Source organism: Drosophila obscura, unplaced genomic scaffold, assembly GCF_018151105.1.
Source record: "Drosophila obscura isolate BZ-5 IFL unplaced genomic scaffold, ASM1815110v1 contig_150, whole genome shotgun sequence".
Lineage (NCBI taxonomy): Eukaryota > Metazoa > Arthropoda > Insecta > Diptera > Drosophilidae > Drosophila > Drosophila obscura.
Genome location: NW_024542736.1, coordinates 967,787 through 986,229, shown reverse-complemented (window position 1 = coordinate 986,229; position 18,443 = coordinate 967,787). Strand labels below are relative to the sequence as shown.

The 18,443-nt window shown below is 49.4% G+C and overlaps 5 protein-coding genes across 5 annotated transcripts; 4 read left to right on the top strand and 1 right to left on the bottom strand.

Annotated features, from left to right (window-relative positions):
- The first annotated feature begins 452 nt into the window (after positions 1-452).
- LOC111080349 (neprilysin-1) lies at positions 453-2,718 on the top strand. Its single transcript, XM_022375918.2, has one exon. It carries the CDS (start codon positions 484-486, stop codon positions 2,614-2,616), a length of 2,133 nt encoding a protein of 710 aa, XP_022231610.2. The 5' UTR covers positions 453-483; the 3' UTR covers positions 2,617-2,718.
- A 546-nt stretch (positions 2,719-3,264) lies between these two features.
- Positions 3,265-5,771, top strand: LOC111081993 (endothelin-converting enzyme homolog). The gene has a single exon (XM_041596465.1). The coding sequence runs from the start codon at positions 3,405-3,407 to the stop codon at positions 5,727-5,729; it is 2,325 nt and encodes a 774-aa protein (XP_041452399.1). The 5' UTR covers positions 3,265-3,404; the 3' UTR covers positions 5,730-5,771.
- Positions 5,772-14,237: 8,466 nt separating this feature from the next.
- LOC111080355 (O-glucosyltransferase rumi) lies at positions 14,238-15,727 on the top strand. Its single transcript, XM_022375923.2, is given in 3 exon segments — positions 14,238-14,436; positions 14,504-15,259; positions 15,262-15,727. Coding segments are annotated over 3 exon segments (1,227 nt in total). The 5' UTR covers positions 14,238-14,306; the 3' UTR covers positions 15,603-15,727.
- Positions 15,728-15,804: 77 nt separating this feature from the next.
- LOC111080356 (mitochondrial GTPase 1) lies at positions 15,805-16,940 on the top strand. Its single transcript, XM_022375925.2, has 2 exons — positions 15,805-16,068; positions 16,128-16,940. The coding sequence occupies exons 1-2, from the start codon at positions 15,870-15,872 to the stop codon at positions 16,889-16,891; spliced, it is 963 nt and encodes a 320-aa protein (XP_022231617.2). The 5' UTR covers positions 15,805-15,869; the 3' UTR covers positions 16,892-16,940.
- On the bottom strand, positions 16,794-17,774 carry LOC111080357 (chromobox protein homolog 3). Its single transcript, XM_022375926.2, has one exon. The coding sequence runs from the start codon at positions 17,663-17,665 to the stop codon at positions 16,952-16,954; it is 714 nt and encodes a 237-aa protein (XP_022231618.1). The 5' UTR covers positions 17,666-17,774; the 3' UTR covers positions 16,794-16,951.
- Between the last annotated feature and the right edge of the window lie 669 nt (positions 17,775-18,443).

The window sequence follows — 18,443 nt, the reverse complement described above, 5'->3', positions numbered from 1 at the left end:
CACAAATAAAAGCAGAAATATTTCCTTCAAGGATTATGCCAAATAAATAAAAATAGCCAAATACCTGCACTCTGCGCGCTTTTAATTCCCAACCAGTTCTAGCTACAATCTGTGGGGCAAAATTTTTACTACAATTTATAAAATAAAATTAAGACTTTCAATTTGTATTATAAAAGCAGAAATTTCTGATTTAAATAATAATTATTTAAATATTTGAATAAATTTTAATTTTATAAATAATACTAAAAAATGTACAATTTGTACGCTCCCTGCTCGTAAGTGCATACTCACAAAGCTTGTTCTGTAATAGTAAAGCACTTTAGTTTTGCCCCTCTAGTTTTTATTTTACATTCGCTCTCGCGAGAGATAACCCCCGAAATGACCCTCGTCTCTCGGCTATCAGCAGCAGAAGTGTCTCTCTCCTTCTCGGGCGACTCTTTGCTGGCCGTCAGTCGATAGCTTCACAGACAGAGCTCCGGCAGCATGTCGGACTGTTCCTCCCACTGCCACTGCTACACGGGCTGGCTTTTCCTTGGGCTCCTGCTCTTCCTGGAGCTCTGCTGCTGCTGCTCCGCAGCGAGCGATGCAGAAGCAACCTCGAGTGGCGGCGGCAGCTTCCAGCGCATCTACCAAACCGAACAGACAGTGCGTACGGCCAAGGGCAAGGAGATGCATTCGTACATGAATCTCAGTGCCGATCCCTGTACGGATTTCTACGAGTATGCCTGCGGTGGCTGGACAGCGGCAGCCAGCCCCCTCGTGCAGCTGCACCAACGCACAGACGTGGATCTGCTGCGCTTGCTGGAGGAGACGGCCCACAGGGAGGACAGCGGAGTGGCCAGGCAGGCCAAGGAGTTCTACAAGTCCTGCCTGGTGGCCCAGGCACATCAGAGCCAACAGCAGCAGCAATTCCTCAGCGAATTGATCCAGCAGAATGGTGGCTTTCCGGCTGTACCCGGTTCCAATTGGGAGGTGCATCACCACGACTACGACTGGCTGCGGGTCCTTGGGGAGCTGCGGCACCGCTTCGGGCTGGACATACTGATTGGGCTGCGGATCGGCTACAACTATGCGAGTGTCCACGAGAACAGCCTCTATCTGAGCGAGCCGAGCACCTTGATACCCCGCGATCTGTGCACCCACAACCGCCTGGATATACGCGACATGGCCTATGAGCCGCTGGAGCGGCGCGTGGCCTCGGAGCTGATGGCCTGGCTGGCCCTGGGGAATGAGGCAGCCGCCCGCTTGGCCGCTGACATTCTGAGCTTCGAGCACGAGCTATGCGGCGGCATGCTGCAGGACGACTCTTCCGATGCGTCCTGGGATGCCGAACGGCAGCTGTACGCCGGCAACTATACGCGCAAGACCCTGGCGGAGTTCTCCAAGCTCTACGCACTGAATCTGGAGTCGTATGTGACGGCCAGCTATGGCCAGGTGATCTACAAGCCCGTCTACATGGCCGCGCCCAAGTACTACCGCCAGCTGCAGCGCACAGTGGCCGCCCACAATGCCAGCCAAGTGGCCAACTACATCATGTATCGGGCGGTGTCCGCTCTCACCTTTCCCCTGGACGATCGCACCCATTTGAGGCGCAACGAGTGCTTGGGTCGCGTCAAGCGGCACCTGCCCACGGCCCTGGGGGAGCTGTATGCCCGGCAGTTTGCCAGCGAGGATACGCGCAAGGACCTCGAGGCACTCTATGGCCAGCTGCAGGACGCCCTGAAGCAGAGCCTGAGCGCCGATTGGCTGGAGGAGGGCTCGCGGCGTGTGGCACAGCGCAAGCTGTCGGATTTGAAGCTCCGCTTGCCCCACTACGAGCGGCCGCTGGCCTACAAGCTGCAGCTGGAGCGGAACGGCTACTGGTCGAATCTCCGGCAGCTGCTGGCCGCTGTGCAGACACAGCAAATGGGCCGCCTCTTCGAGGAGGAACTGCCCGCGCCCAGTGATCCCGTGGAGGCGTATGAGGCACGGGTGCGCTACCGGCCCGTCCAGCGGCAGATCGACATGGGATGGGGCCTGCTGCAGGCGCCCTTCTACGATCCGCATTACGGGCAGTCGCTGCGCTATGCCACGCTGGGCGTGGCTGTGGCACACCAGATGGCCATGGCCTTCGATGATCCACACTGGTCCGTGGGCCTGCTGGAGCGCGACAATTGGGATGGGCTGACGGCGTGGCGATATCGCGATCGGAGCGAGTGCTTCGGCCGCCAGGTGGAGGAGTATTTGCACGCCAATGCCAGTGCCACGCGGCAGCTGATCGCCGACAGTGCCGCCCTCAATGTGGCCTTTCGGGCCTACCTCACGTGGCTGGGCTTCCAGGAGCCGAACAACGACTTCAATCGCCTGTCCAGGGAGACCCTGCCCGGCCTCAACTACTCCAATACGGCGCTCTTCTTCGTGGCCTACGCCCAGCAGTACTGCAGCCGGCAGGAGAGTCGTCGTGGCTCGTGGTCGTCCTTGGCCAAGGAGCTGCCGCCGTACAGTGCCCGGCAGAAGCACAGTTGGCCACGCATGCAGGTCAACGGTCCGTTGTGGAATCTGGAGGAGTTTGCCCGAGAGTTTCGCTGTCCCATTGGCTCGGCCATGAATCCGGCCACCAAGTGCAACATTTACTAGCGGATAAGTTGAAATTTCATGATCGTTGGGTCACCTGGTTGAGGGCTAGTGGAAACATGATAATAAACTCAAGAATTGTCTCGATCAAAGTTCAGGTTTCACTAGAAATATTCTGCAGTTTAATTGTGGGAGGATTTGGTTATATCGGAATATCGATATCTTTTTGGGGAATTAATCGTTTCCAAATCGAATCGCTCGTAGGGAATTGGCAGCATTCCAGGCATGCCTTAAAAAGAACGTAAGGCAGAGTCTTTCAAAGATATTTGGTTGCCAATTTTGTGTCTTTACAAGATAAAATTTTCAATTCGAATTTTAAACACAAAACTAAAACAAAAAAATAATCGATTTTATCAAAATTAATCGATGTTTTTTTCGATTTTGTTCCCAATCAATCTCTAAAAAACTTCTCGAAAAAAATGTGAAATTTATCCTCGTTCTACAATCACTAGTTTCCCCCAGTGTAAGCAACTTATGAGGAAATACAAAAATGGTAGGGAAGCAGGCAAACACAGACAGAACACGATCGGATTTGTGTTGTTTTTCTGGCACTGCCAGGTTCTCTGGCTTGCCGTCGGGCAAGGCTTTGTCTTTGTTTACTTCTCTCCCAGTGCCAAAGCCAAAGCCAGAGCCAAAGCCAGAGCTAAAGCGCGATAACCCCTCAGCAACTGAGGCGTCAAACTTGACCCAAAAATCGACCAAGTTCATGAGCAAGCAACAACAGCAGCGGACGGACTCCGGAGCACTGCTTATCGCCCACTTAGACGCTCAGTCTACTTTTCAACGCCAAGATGAAAGCTACCAGAAGTGCTCTGTGGAATTTGCTACTCCTGCTGCTGCTCCTCATCCACGTAGATGCTGTGCAGCGGCACAATGGCATGAACCGCATGCCACAGCAGCAGCAGCAGCAGTCGCCCATGTACGGTGGATTCCAGCAGCAACAGCAGCACCAGCAGCACCAGCAGATTCCTCCCCATCCGGATAGTCGCGAGGAGTTCAAGGTGCGCCAACTGATGAGCCTGGAGATGTACAAGTACATGAACTTCACTGCCGATCCGTGTGTGGATTTCTTTGAGTTTGCCTGCGGCCACTGGGGCGGTTACCACAAGCGCCAGCAGCGTCAAGGCGCTGCCGGCGGAGCGCCCCTCTCCACTGCCCAGCAGCTGGTGGAGGGTAAGATTGTGGATCAGCTGCAGCAGCTGCTGACGGCCCCGCTGCCGCCGCAGCACCATCCTGCCAACCAGTATAGTGGCGCCACAGCGGCCAATGTGCGGAAGGTGCGCTCCTTCTACGATTCGTGTGTGGCCGTCGAGGCGAATGCGGGCGAGCGACGCCGCTTCCTCATGAAGATCCTCAAGGACAACGGGGGACTGCGCAATGTGCCCAACTCCAACTGGCAGCACAATCGCCACTGGCTGCAGACGCTGGCCGAGCTGCGGCGCAACTACGGACTGGACATACTGTTGGGCCTGGAGATCGATCTCAATCTGCAGCAGCTGGGCGGCAACAGCATCTACCTGGGCGAGCCACGGATGACCATCATACCGGAGGAGCACTGCAATGCCGTCGCCACCAAGGGCGCCCATGTGCGGGATCAGATCTACGAACAGATACAACAGCAGGTGGCCGACAATCTGAGGGATTGGCTGGGCATGGAGACGGGCGAATCGGCGCGCATTGCCGGCGACATTATCCGCTTTGAGTTCGAGCTGTGCAAGCACATGCGCGAGCAGCAGCAGCTGCAGGAGGAGCCCTCCGGCCCTGGCCCTGGCTTGGTGGCGGCCAACGGCAACGCCTTTGGGGCACGTTCGCGCATCGGACAGGATCGCTTGCACCGCCAGAAGGCCAGCGGCATCACGCTCACGGATCTCACCACCGAAATGGGCGGCTTCTTCGACTTTAAGCTGTACGTGGAGGTGATTCTCGAGAGCCTCTACACGAGCGCCGTCTATCTGCGGTCGCCGGACTACGTCAAGCATCTGGTGCGCACGGCCAGGGCCAACAATCGCTACACGATTGCCGGCTACATCATGTACGTGGCACTGAATGAGCTAAACCAGCCGCCCGAGGAGCATCCGTCGCGTCGCGCCCGCCAGTGTGTGCAGGTGATGCAGCGCCTGTTCCCGCAGGTCCTCGGCGAGATGTATCAGCGGCAGGTGCAGCGTGACGATGCCAAGGACGATCTGCAGCAGGTGTTCAGTGACCTGGTGAAGGCCTTCGAGCAGCAGCTGCGTGTCGAGTGGCTGGACGAGAACGATCGGCGTGCGGCCAGGGCCAGATTGGCCCAATATCACACGCTGCTGCCGGACTACCAGAATCTGGATCTCTCGGAGCTGCAGTTCCAGAAGTCCGACGACTATTGGCACAAGCTGGAGGTGGCGCTGCGCTTCCGGGCCCGCCAGCAGCTGAATAGCCTGCGCGGCAATGACTTTGGCCAGGATGCGGACAGCCTGGTCGATGGTTTCGAGGTGCGTGCCGCTCTGGTGGCCCGCCAACAGGCGGTGCTCGTGGGCTGGGGTCTGCTGCAGTCGCCATACTACAACTACCATTATCCCCGTGCGCTCAAGTATGCGCTGCTGGGCCAGCGGCTGGCCACGGCCCTCGTGGAGGCCTTCGATGACGAGGGCTGGAACCGAAATCCGCAGGCCACGTCCCCCTGGAACGAGCTGACAATGTCCGGCTATCGGAACGTCACGGAGTGCCAGCGGGCCCAGTACAGCAACTATCTGTACGATCAGCCCGCGGAGTTCCGCAATGCCACACGGCTCAGGGAGATTATGGCCGAGAGCAGCGGCCTGAATGTCGCCTTCAATGCGTATCTCGCCTGGCTGGAGCAGCAGGACAACAAGCCACGGCCCGTGCTCTACAAGGAGACCCTGCCGGAGCTCAACTTTACCAATACGCAGCTGTTTTTCCTGTACTTTGCCCAGACCCGCTGCTGGGCGAGAGCCAACCAGGAGGCCGTGCCCTTCGTCGATTCCATGCCCCTCATGCAGCACACGGCCGAGCGCTGGGATGTCAATGGGCCGCTAAGCAATTCCGTGGAATTTGGACGCGAATTCGGCTGTGCTCTGGGCACACAAATGAACAGCGGGGACAAGTGTTTGGTGTACTGAGACGTAGCGTAAAATATAGTTAAATATTAAATTGAAAAGTAAGTCGAGGGGTTATTAAGATTTGGGGAGGGATTAGCTGGAGTCTGGGGGTGCCTCCAAGGTTGCACTGCAAACCCAAATCGGCTGGGAACGTGTACGAGTGTGTATCAATGGGTTTTGGCTTTCAATGGGTTTCTGCTGTGTGCAGTTTTCTGTGTCAATCGAATCACTTGAGCGTGGAGGAGACAACCAACCCTACCCCACCTCTTCAGACGAGACGTGGCCTGGACATTGCCACTCGAGCACGCAGCTGCATGCCGTAGGCCGTAAGCCGTAAGCCGTAAGCGATAGGTGCCTGCTACTCGTCCGTTGCATGTGGCTAGATGGGTAATACACTCGACCCTGAACCACTAATCGATCGACATGGAGTGGGGCGCATTGGGATTTTGTCTTATGCCGCACGCATTTCCGCTTAATTTAAGACGCGACGGAGGCTTACCTGCAACGACACAAGAAAAATGGAAAATATATAAGTAAAAATGTTGTACCATATGGAAATTATACGACTAGAAGATAACCCTTTTACTCGGGTAAGAATAGCTACAAATTGTGACAAAGAGAAGTCCCACATGGCACGGATTCTGTTCTTTCACTGGAATTTTACCCATATTTTTTAATAATTAAAAATAATTAAAATTTAAGCCAAAAACTATTTTTTCTGTTTTGTTCCTATAATATTGGAATTTTTCCCATTTATATTTATTTAAGCAACAAATGTTCTGTTTTAATTTGTATAAGTGTTAAAAACTATTGAAAATTTTGCATATTAAACTTTTGACGAATAATAAATATTTAAAAAATATTAAAAACTTAAACTTTGTGCTGATATATGTATATTCAGGAATATTCTCTTATACATATGCTCCAGAATCCAGGAGAATTTATACGGAGAGAATTAATGTAAAATTTACATATGTATTTATGTATGTATGTCTGTTCCCTACATTTCTAAAAATCAAGCATACCCCTCATGTTGCAATAAATACACAACTAAAGGGTATGCAAAATATAAACAAAATGTGAGTTCTCCGAGTCACAGCCGCCCCCCCCCCCCACCCCTCTCCAGCGACACTGATTGCAAATGGAACGGAAGTGCCAGTCCCCTCCCCACCGCCCATTGCCAACTGTAAAATTATTGTTTCAACGGCGGCTTGATCATCAATTACAGTGTGGCCTACGTATAATGAAAACGGATAATAATCACTTGGAAGTGTCATGGGATAAAAACAATACAAAAGATGGTCGGTCCCCTTCGCTCGTTAATGAATGTGTGTTTCGGGGGGCGGGGTTAGGCAGAGGGAAGTTAGGGTAAGGTAAGGTTTAGTTTTATAAGCACTTAAGAGAGACAAACGAAAAAAAAAGAGAAATACTCTGCATAAATTATAACAAATGCCAGCCAAATGCCAAAGAGACAGACAGACAGACAGAGTTACCGAGTAGTGCTGTGCCGCCTGATGGACCCATCATCATTTGCGGTGGCTCCCACACACACACAAACACACACACATACACAATAAATGGTGCATGGAGTTCGCACCACATGGCAATAAAAATGATGCGGAATTCCAGTCAAACACTTGCGTCTGCGTCTCCCTCTTTCTTTCTTTCTTACTTTTTCCTCTTTTGTACCTTTTAACTATCACCGCTTCCCCCATAATTACCAGACTCCACGCGGACACCGACCGCGACTGCGACTGCCACACCAGCAACAACAAAAGACATCCAAATCGATGTCGTGGCAAAGTCGTTGGACTAATCAGCAGAGAGCGAGAGAAAAACGGAAGCAACGAGAAAGTCAATAACATTCATTATAAGATAATCCATAAAACGATTAAGTGTGCAGGGCAGGGGGGGGACCCAGAACAGAAGAAAGGAAAACACCCACGCGACTGCTACCACTTGTAAGCGGATTCTGAGAAGAGGCTTAGGCTCAATAAAGTATTATAAGGGAGATAGGGCCTATATGGACAGCCTTTGGCCTCTGTGTGCAACATTTCTTATGTAACTGGTGCATTTCCACAGCCCAAAACGAATGCAAATCTCACCTTAAAAATGCATTCCAATAAAAACTAAAAAAAAAGCTATAAATTTGACAAAAGACACGAAAATGCAACAAGCCGACAGACAAACGAGAGACGATGAACAGAGGAGACGGCAGACCCAGAAATAAACTCCGCGCACGAAGCGAATTGATTAATCAACTTAACAAAGTCCCCAATAAATCAGAGAGGGAAGGGAAGGCCAATGGGCATAAGTATTTAAACAAGAAGACAGCAGAGCAAAGCGAGACAGAGACCCTACAGGCAAATGACCCAGTTTTCTATCTATGTATCTATTCATTTGTCTGTCTGTTTGTCTTTGGAGTGGCATTAACAGTGAGTGAGATAAAGAGAACGTGGCACCAGGGGCGGCACAGTTCTCCTCTGAAAAAAACTGATTCCAATATTTCATTCACACATTTTTAACCCAAATTCGAAAATGTCTTTACATTAGTTTCAGGAAAAAACAAACAGCGCGCCGACTAACAACTAAGTGCTGCTCCTCTACACATGTCGAACAGCATTCCAAACAAAATTGATCTTGAATGTGGTAGTGGCAGTCTATTCTTTCTCATGGCATCGATCGATGAATGGTTAGCAGGTGTGGTGCTGCGTGCGGTGCATGCACCGCACTGATGAGGAAATTCTTCTGTGGTTTCTTTGCCAGACTCCACTCCATTTGGGAGAGATATATAGCTCATATATCATACAAATCTGTTGGCAAACACACACAAGCACACTTTGGTAACTCAAAACTGTTTACACTCCCCACAACAGAACCCAAGATGACAGACGGACAGACAGACAGACCAGTGAAGAAACGAGACGCCAGCAAAAGCTTGAGAGGTACACACCACTCGACACATATTGCCTCAGCCTCAGCCCCCCAGCCCCCAGCCCCCAGTCCCAGCAACAGTCACAGCCTCAGTGCTATAATTATTATTATATTGTGACTCTCTGTTTTGTCGCAAAACTTCGCATGTGGCATGTGGGCGATGCCTCTCGTATACTGCGCTGGCTGGCTGGTCATATATGGCCTCCATTTATCCGCCGGGTTATAAATACTTTACATACGGCTTTGGCTTTGGTTTTGGCTTTGGCAAGCCATAAAGTAATAAAGTAATTGAATTTCTGGGCTCTGTGTCTGGTCACAAAGGTGTGTGCCACATATATGGATTTGTTGATTCAGCCATTTCTATTGAGAATTCGAATGCACTACAAATGATTTGCAAAGTGGAGAACTCTGGGGACTTCGAACGCTATAAATAATTATCTATGTGCGCTACGTGTTCCAATTAGCCAAAGATGCTACCAGTTGGGGGGTTGCTATATTGCTCGACCGAAACTAAAACTAAAAATTCAATAAATACAAGGGGCGCTTTTATCCATAGATTTTTTGGGGTTGCCACAAAACTTAATATGCAGCAAGTGCCCCGCGTGGATGGTACTATCCCTCTACTTCCGCCAGCTGCCAGAATAGTATCTAGAAATTCGCCATAGAGTGGGGCGAGTCAGTTCCATGCCGCTTGGGGCGGGGGGGAACGCACAAATAGCGTGTCAAGGAAACGGTGGCAGAAACAGCTGAGTGGCAGGAAAGAGAGCAAACGGCAACGGCTCTTACGCTCACGGCAATCGATTTTTCGCACAACACACCAACACACACAAAAAAAAAAATGAACGAACCCAAACTTGTGGATACATTTTGTGTGGCTGCAAAATAAACTTTACCTGGGATAAATGATATGTATAGCGGGGGGGGCGGGAACTCTCCAAATTTATCCCCGTATCCAATGAATCAATTGTTTTAGCGCTAGATAAATCACCAAAAATTAAACGAGTATTCGTAGCCGAGTGTGTTGTGGATATATAGCCACTTCGTCTCTCAATTTTTTATGCACTTTGTTCGTACAAACGGAATTATTCTTTATGCACAAAAACAGAACAGACAAAATGGAAAATCACTTTTGTGGTTTAAATACAATTTCCACATGGATTTTTCACATAAAAATCATTTCGAAATGCACTTCTTTTACGCACCAAATGGAAACGCAATACACACCATCCAGAGAGAGTGAGTCCCGTAACAGCGAGCGAGAGAGATGGGTCTTTTGGGGGGGGGTTGGGCAGGCGGCTGGAAGGGTGAATGTGTGAATGGATGGATTGGGTGTGGTGAATTCCTTTCACGAAAAGCGCGGCCTGCCTGCTTCTATCGATTTGGCAATTTGGATGCGTGAAAAGGTGCACAACACAAACGTGGGGGGGTCAAACTTTAGTTTATATCATAAACTAACGGATTTACGGCACTTATAACTGCCAAAGAATACGCGTTTATATAAATTTCCAGTGCGGCAAACACACACACACGATAAGGCCAGGGGCCGCACGGAACGCACACCACACGAGTGTGATTCCGATTCCGATTCCACGAGCGAGGCGAGGCAAGGCGAGCAACGAGAAACCACGTCCGACCGTCTATGTGTGGCGCTGCTGTGTAACTCTTGTGTGGGGCGCCGTGCGCTCTTGGGCCATGCCACTCACTCCGCCCGCTATGCTGGCGCTGCCAGAGCATTGGCAGAGGCAGCGACTGCGCAGCTAACAAGCGACTGCGTCCCCCCTCCGGTCACCCCACAGACAGTGGGAGAAGCGTCTTCCAGGCGCATGGATTGACCAACATAAATCAGACCAAAAAAGAACCAACAAGTCTTTGGACTGCTGCAGTACCCTAACAATTGGTGGATTGTAGGGAGTTATTCTAATTCAGTAGATATAGATTATAATTATAATCATTTATAAGTTGAAATTTTCTTACTCAAATTGGAATACACCCTCTAAACGAGTTCGTTCCTTATCTATGTCGCATAATGTACGACCAACCCGTACTACCCATTAAGTGTAGTGTATAGTGAACAATATTTGGAGAGCGGCAGAGCAGGAGAGCGCGAAACTGCGATTGCAAAGAGAGTGCATATATGCAGTGCGCTCGCTCGCTCGCGCTGATAGCCGATGACACACAGCCCCCTCTGGCTGCTCCACAATCTCAGAGACCCCTAGTTTTGTGTGTGCGTGTGCTAGCTGCTGATAAGCGTACGGGAAATCGAATCGTGGGCTCTCCGATCAATTACCAGAAAACAAACACAAAGGCACAAACACAAAAAACCGATCGGTCACGCATGCGCCCTCTCTCCACCCCGCTGGTGCTGTAGTTCCGTAGGAAACTGGTTTCAGTGGGATTTGACATTTTAAAGACGCTGCTGCTGCTCCCCCTCTCACGCCACGGCACAACGCATTCTATGCAGATTAGTTTTGTAATCAAATCGACCGACCGACCGCAAAGCGAATCGAACCGAATACGCTAAATGGCATGCAATTTTCCAATGGCAGGCAGCTAGAACCCGTTGTTCCGAGGTTAATGACACGCGGCTTAATAGTCATCAATTATGTATGCATTTCCAGTATGCAGTTCGAACCGATCTATTACCCAAGCTAAGAGATAATGGTGGCAAGTCAACTGCTGCTGCTGCTGCTCCCCTGGGGGGTTTTATGGGTGGCTGCAATGCGCAGCTAAACAGATTTCATGGCAGGGCAGACTTTTAATTATTATTCGATAGAAAGTGTGAACAATCCGTACTAACAAGCCACCCAAAGAAGTGAAAACTTTTTCGGTGGAATTACAAAATTTCCCCAGATCTCAGATCTGCGTTGCGGTCCAACCCTCGTGTTTTGGAGAACTCACCACAGCCGTGTGGCACCCGCACCGCCTTTCCATGGCGCAGGCGCTCTAAAAGCACCAGGAAGTCCCCATGGGCGGGGGAGGGAGAGCGCGGAGTTGAATGAAAATATGTGTTACCAGACCCTTTTTGGCCTGACATAAAGGTAAAGAATCTACATAACTTGCATGCACAGAGCCACATTTTAGAGAGTTTTGATGAATCATTTGGTTAGGTTATGGTGCTGCTGCCATTATGGGGTGGCTTGGCTGGGGGTGGTCTGTCTGTGCATGGGTTGAGTCACAGCCTGCCTGCCTGCCTGCCTGCCTGTCCGAAGAAATACATAATTGATTCGGGGCCAGACTGCGTGACTGCGCCTGTAAATGGCAGCTGTTTAAGGACAGTAAACAGAGGAACTTTCATTAGCACGACTGCCAAGGGGGCTATAAACATAGAAGCAATCAACCTCCAAGAAGAATTAATGACCAAATTTGTTGTTGGCCAACTTCCGGCATTACACGAAAGAAGAAAAAAAGGTTCTCCAATCAATGGAAATCAATAGAGAGAGAAACCCCATTCAAGGCAATCAAAATGCAGGCAGGGCTTGAACTTCTTTCGAGGGCTTCTACCATCAGATCATTGAAATGCAAATTACGCTAGCACGCCCTAATAACTAGAGGGGGCCCCTCCATCGCTACGTTTGAATGGACAGCAGTAGCAGCAGCAAAGATTTACAAACGTGTGATTCCATCGTAAGCTTAATTATGATGAGATTTCCATAAACAAAGCGACAAAGCTTTTTGTCAGTGCCAAGCTCGAATTATCGCGTATGTTTTTTTGTTTGTATTTTTTGTATTTCGATATGGGGTCTGGTCTGAAACGAGTTTGAGGAAAAGACAAAACAACACAGAGAAACAGAGGAGATATTTCAAGTAATTTCTTAGTCATTCAAAAAGCAAAGCGACCATATGCCAGCCCACCAGCTAGAGCATAGAACTGCAAAGGCGAACCTCGCGGTTAGGCATTGGCGATGCGATAATTATCAAGTTAATTACTCGACGCTAATTAGTCAGCAGCGCGTGAGAGGCTGGCAAAGGTGCCCACGGGTGACCCTAGGTCGCGGTTGAAACTAAACCATTATGCTGCTGCTGCTGCTGTTGCTATGAAAACGAAAGGTAAAATCCAAAAGATAACAAACATCCAAGTGCCGTGTGCTATGTATGATAAAGACAAATGGCATGCCGAAGCGCATGCATGGGGGCATGGGAAAGACAAAATCAAATTGGTACGGAAACTGGAGCTCGAAAGCAATCCGAAGAAGAGAGCAAAGCGGCAGCGGCAATGGCAACAGCAACAGCAAATCAACTTAATGACGACAGGCTGGCAACTTTTCAAACGGTTTTATCTGGGGAGATCGTGAGATGGAAGTGGGGCCGTACCCTGCTCTGAAAGTGGAAATGAATTTAAGTTTGGTTTTATAATCAAACCCAATAAAAGCAAATAACAATGGTGATGGCAAGGGAGGGGGGCCACACTTGCATGTAGGAAAAAAATCGATGAGTGCTCAATTAACTGTTATTTGCACGCACACACATACAGACCGACACACCTACGTAGCACGCCCACACAAACACAAAGTGAAGAAAACACCCATACATGTTTAAATGCAGATGAAGTTACCTTTTTCTTTTGAATATTATTGTTGTTTTTATTGGGCAATCTGATCCGATCCTCAACAAAAGTTCGTGGTGGTGGTGCTGCGCTGCTGCTGCTGGTGCTGGTTCCGCCTGCGCCTCCAACTGGATTGGCAAATGCTGCCACTCCCACACTCCCAATTGGCACTTGCAGTTTTTTTTTTTAGGGCGCGTTTTGTGTGTGGACCAGGCTCAGACACACACACACACACACACCTTTTTCGTTGCCAAAATTACTGTCACCCGTTTTGCGAGTGTGTGAACCACCACTGTTTAATAATTTACTTTTGCCTGTATTAACAGTTATGTCAACCTTTTTTTTTTGTTGGCAGCGCGGCGTCTTCGATGCGTCGTCGCTGCTATTTTTTGTTGTTGCAAAATTTTCGTGTAAATCATGTACAATGGGGGTGGATTGTTGCAAGCTGGTCGAAATTCACTCGCGTTCGATGGGATTTACGTGGTTTCGAATGCACTATGTGCCGCACGCATAATTTGCCCAAAGGCAAATCGTCGATTTCGTTAGTAATTTGGCTAATTAATTGCATTAACACGGAGAAAACTTTCGACGTCTTTTTGGTTGATTTTTTTTGTTAATATTAGAGATGTCAAATATATATTGATATCTCAATATATCGATATGTATTCTGGTTTGATTGTAGGTGATTTTAATTAATATGGGATGGATTAACGATTAATATGGATATATTTTGTGGAGTATATCAAGAAATTACCTTCTAGTCATTATTTTTAGCAAATCGGCACTGCTTTCACGTCTTTAGATCACTATTTGATTCCACTTATCGATGGACAAGAAAATATCGGTATATTTGTGCGATAAGCAGAATTTAATTAAACGGAAATTACAAATTACAAATTACAGGTGTCTTTCTTACTATTTTTGTGCCAACATTAACTACTTGGACAGCTGAGCTCTGCTGCGATTTGTAATTTGTCCCTGAGGACCATAATCAACTCACCTGAAAATATAAAATACAATTTAAAAATAAAACTGAGATTTTGTTGTGCCAGCAGTGTTGCATTTCCGGACAAATCGATAGGCAACGCCACAATATAAACAAAAGAAATTTGTTTATTGAAATGCGCATAAATGTTGTATTAATTATAGTGTTAGTGGGCTGGAGCGGAGAAGCCAGTGAACAAAATCAAGGACTATGCAGCCCAGATGAAGAGACATCCTGCGCCGACAGCATTGAAACAAAGGATGAATGTAAGCAACTTGTTGCCGGCTTCTAACATTTGAATGGGGATAAAAATGTTGCTTACTACACTTTTAGTTAGCTTCAACGTTCTGCGAAATATAAAGAAGGCACTGGCCAGCTATCAGCCGTGCAGCAGCGATGAAAATGATGCCAACTGCAGCTGCCACGCGGCGGTTATTAAGCGGGACCTGGCTCCCTACAAGGCAACAGGTGTCAGCCGGCAGATGATCGAGAGCTCCGCCAGGCACGGCACACGATACAAAATATACGAGAAGCGTTTGTACCGTGAAGAGAATTGCATGTTCCCAGCACGTTGTCAGGGCATAGAGCACTTCCTGCTGCCGCTGGTGGGCACGCTGCCCGACATGGATCTGGTGATCAATACGCGCGACTATCCGCAGATAAACATGGCCTGGGGCAACGGCGGACAGGGACCCATTTTCTCCTTCTCCAAGACGAAGGACCATCGTGACATCATGTATCCCGCCTGGACCTTTTGGGCTGGCGGTCCGGCCACAAAACTGCATCCCCGTGGCATTGGTCGCTGGGACTTGATGCGGGAAAAGCTGGAGAAACGTGCGGCAGCCATACCCTGGTCGCAAAAGCTGGAGCTGGGCTTCTTTCGCGGTTCGCGCACTTCAGACGAGCGTGACTCGCTGATCCTGTTGTCGCGTAGCAATACCGAGTTGGTGGAGGCGCAGTACACTAAGAATCAGGGCTGGAAATCGCCCAAGGACACGCTGGACGCACCGCCCGCCGACGAGGTGTCCTTCGAGGATCACTGCAAGTACAAGTATCTGTTCAATTTCCGTGGCGTGGCAGCCAGCTTTCGGCTAAGCATCTGTTCCTGTGCCAGTCGCTGGTCTTCCATGTAGGCGACGAGTGGCAGGAGTTCTTCTATTACCAGCTCAAGCCCTGGGTGCACTATGTGCCACTAAACAACTACCCCAGCCAGCAGGAATACGAGCAGCTGCTGACATTCTTCAGGAATAACGACGCACTGGCCCAGGAGATAGCTCAGCGTGGCCGCGACTTCATCTGGCAGCATCTGCGCATGAAGGACATCCAGTGCTACTGGCGAAAGCTGCTCAAGAGCTACGTGAAGCTGCTCACCTACGAGGTGCGGCCCGAGGATCAGTTGATCTACATTAAGCCAGCCAAGGACGAGCTTTAGTTTCGTAATTAAATGAGTTTCTTAGGGCCAGACTCTACATGTCGAATATATTTATGTTTTAAGACTTTACTCTGAGGGGCAAATGCTGCATTTCCTCGCCACAAAACTAAAACTAACACAAAACTGAAAAATTTCAATTTCCCGGGCTTGTGCCAGTGTGACCTCTCCTCTTTTGCCTGGTCAATTGTGACGTCATGAGCAATCAGCTGTTGCTCCCTGAGATTTTCGTAGTTCGTGCAATTTCTAAGCTTCCCGCGATTCCCTGCCATGACAACACAATTGAAACCCTTTCGCAATGTTTTCCGGCTGCCAACGAGGCAGCGCATCAACTGGTTCCCCGGACACATGAACAAGGGCATGCGCCAGATCCAACAGAAGCTACGAAATGTCGACTGCATTGTGGAAATACACGACTCGCGCATACCGCTGGCCGGTCGCAATTCTCAGTTCTTTGACACCATAACGGGTACGATATGGGATCACAGAGAGAGAGATGGACAATAACCACCGTTCCGTTTCCCCCAGGCAGCGGCGTAAAGCCGCATATACTTGTCCTGAATAAGATCGATCTGCTGGGCCCCAAGCAGCAGCGCAGCGTGACCCAACAGCTACGCAGAGAACAGCCGGCACTGAAGAATATTCTCTTTACCAACTGCAAGGATCAGCGCAATCATGGGGTGCTGGACATACTGCCGCTGGCCACGCGACTGGTGGCAGACAGCAGTCGCTACAATCGCGCCCAGAGCGCCGAGCACAACATCATGATCATTGGTGTGCCCAATGTGGGCAAGAGCTCCATCATCAATGTGCTGCGCAATGTGCATCTGAAGAAACGCAGTGCCGCTCGGGTCGGCGCGGAGGCTGGGGTGACGCGTGCCGTCGGGGAACGCATCAAGATCCAGGAGAATCCAGCCGTCTATATGATCGACACGCCCGGCATTCTGCAGCCCTCGGTGACGGACGACGAGATGGGCATGAAGCTGGCCCTGGTTGGCTGCCTGCCCGACCACATTGTCGGCGAGGATTTGATTGCCGACTATCTGCTCTACTGGCTGAACAAGCACCGCCGCTACGAGTATGTGGAGAAGCTCTCGCTCAGCTCCGGTCCCAATGACAACATCAGCGCTGTGCTGGCGGAATACGCCCACGCCCAAGGCTTGTTCCATCGCGTCAAGCAGTACGACGGACAGGTGGAGGTGATGACAAATTTATTGGCTGCCGCACGCAAATTTATACAATTCTTTCGCACCGGCCAGTTGGGCAGCATTAATCTAGATGAGCAGCCATGAATGCGACTTAGCTAAGGGATTATGTTAAGTAAATGAGAAACTGTCTGAATTGTTGACTGCTTATTGGGCCTCTGCCATGGGTACATCAATGGCAATATCGCCAACGCCAGGCACTGGAATGGAGTACGAAACTCCAACGTGGCCTAGGTCCGCATCGTCGGCGATTTCCATGGGCACATGGGTCGCAATGTGTTGGCTGTCCATGCCAAGACCACTGGGGACGGCTGCTACGGCTACTGCTGCTGGCTCTGGTGGAGCCTCAATGCACGTCGCACTGCTGGCGACTGCGTAGCCCGTACGGGCAGCCACCGCTCGCAGCTCCTCTGGCACGCCCTTCATGCGCTTGGCAATGTTGTTGGCGTAGGGCGCCAACTTTTGGTAGTACTCGATGAGCATCTGGGGATCCTTCTCCGACACTTGGCTGCCTGACACCAAATCGAATTCGTCGCAGTACTGCCACCGGACCAAATACTTGATTTCCCCGCTCACATCTGTGGCGCCCATAATCTCGGCCAGGTCGAGGCCGCGCTCGTAGCCGCGCGCCTTTAGGATCTCTTCGCATTTTGGCTTCTTTTCGCCGCGTTTCTTAGACTTGGCGCGCGACTCCTCGAAGCGTTGAATGAGCGCCGGACAATCGCAGTTCTCCTCCGGCTCCCATGTGTTGTCTGTCGAGGGATAGCCGCGCCATTTAATGAAATACTCCACCTTGCCATCGCTGGTGATTCGCTTGTCCACGATGCGCTCCACCACGAAATTGGGCTCGTTTTTCACCATTTTTAGAAGATCCGTTTTGAGTTGTTTACAATTTTCCACTTTATTTTTTTTTTTTAGTGATTTCAACGCCTATTGGCGTTAGTGGTTGGTCTGTTGTAGCAGCGACCAGAAACGATGTATCGATATGTGCGAGACACTATCGATTATACTGCCACTTTCTAGTATTCATAGAGATGAGTAATTGGCAACGTGATCGAATTTGTATTTGTATTTTTCTCAAAGAGAGTAATTGGCCAAAAGAAAACTTCCAAGCCAAGAAACTAAGTTGATATGTTATATACACAATTACATTCGATGTGTTTTAACGACGCGAGATTAAAAGTCTAATTTAGCTTCTCCTACAAATTTCGCGAGTTCCCTCATATGTAGAAGGATATTTGCTTTAAACAATTCGTGCGTAGAGTTATAATACTTAAATATTTTAAATTTACGCCTTAGGGGCATGAGTCTTGTGCAGTTGAAAATCAGGTGATTTGCAGATTCAGTTACGTTACATGTTGGACATAGGTAACAACTTACTATTTTGCATTTTTTCAAAAAAACGTTGTCATACGTATGATTTATCATGAGTCGATTCAGGAGTCTCATATCCTGAGCGTTCCATTTAACCTTCTTGTGCCAGGGTTCCCCTGGAACATTTGGAAATAAATCAAAGAAAAAACCACCAGACAATGAGGAAGCCTCCTTGTAGTAGTCATTCCATAAGGCGAAAACTCTTTTCTTGACCTCTCGACATGCTTCACCTAACGTATAGTTCAGCCTAACAAACACCCCATTT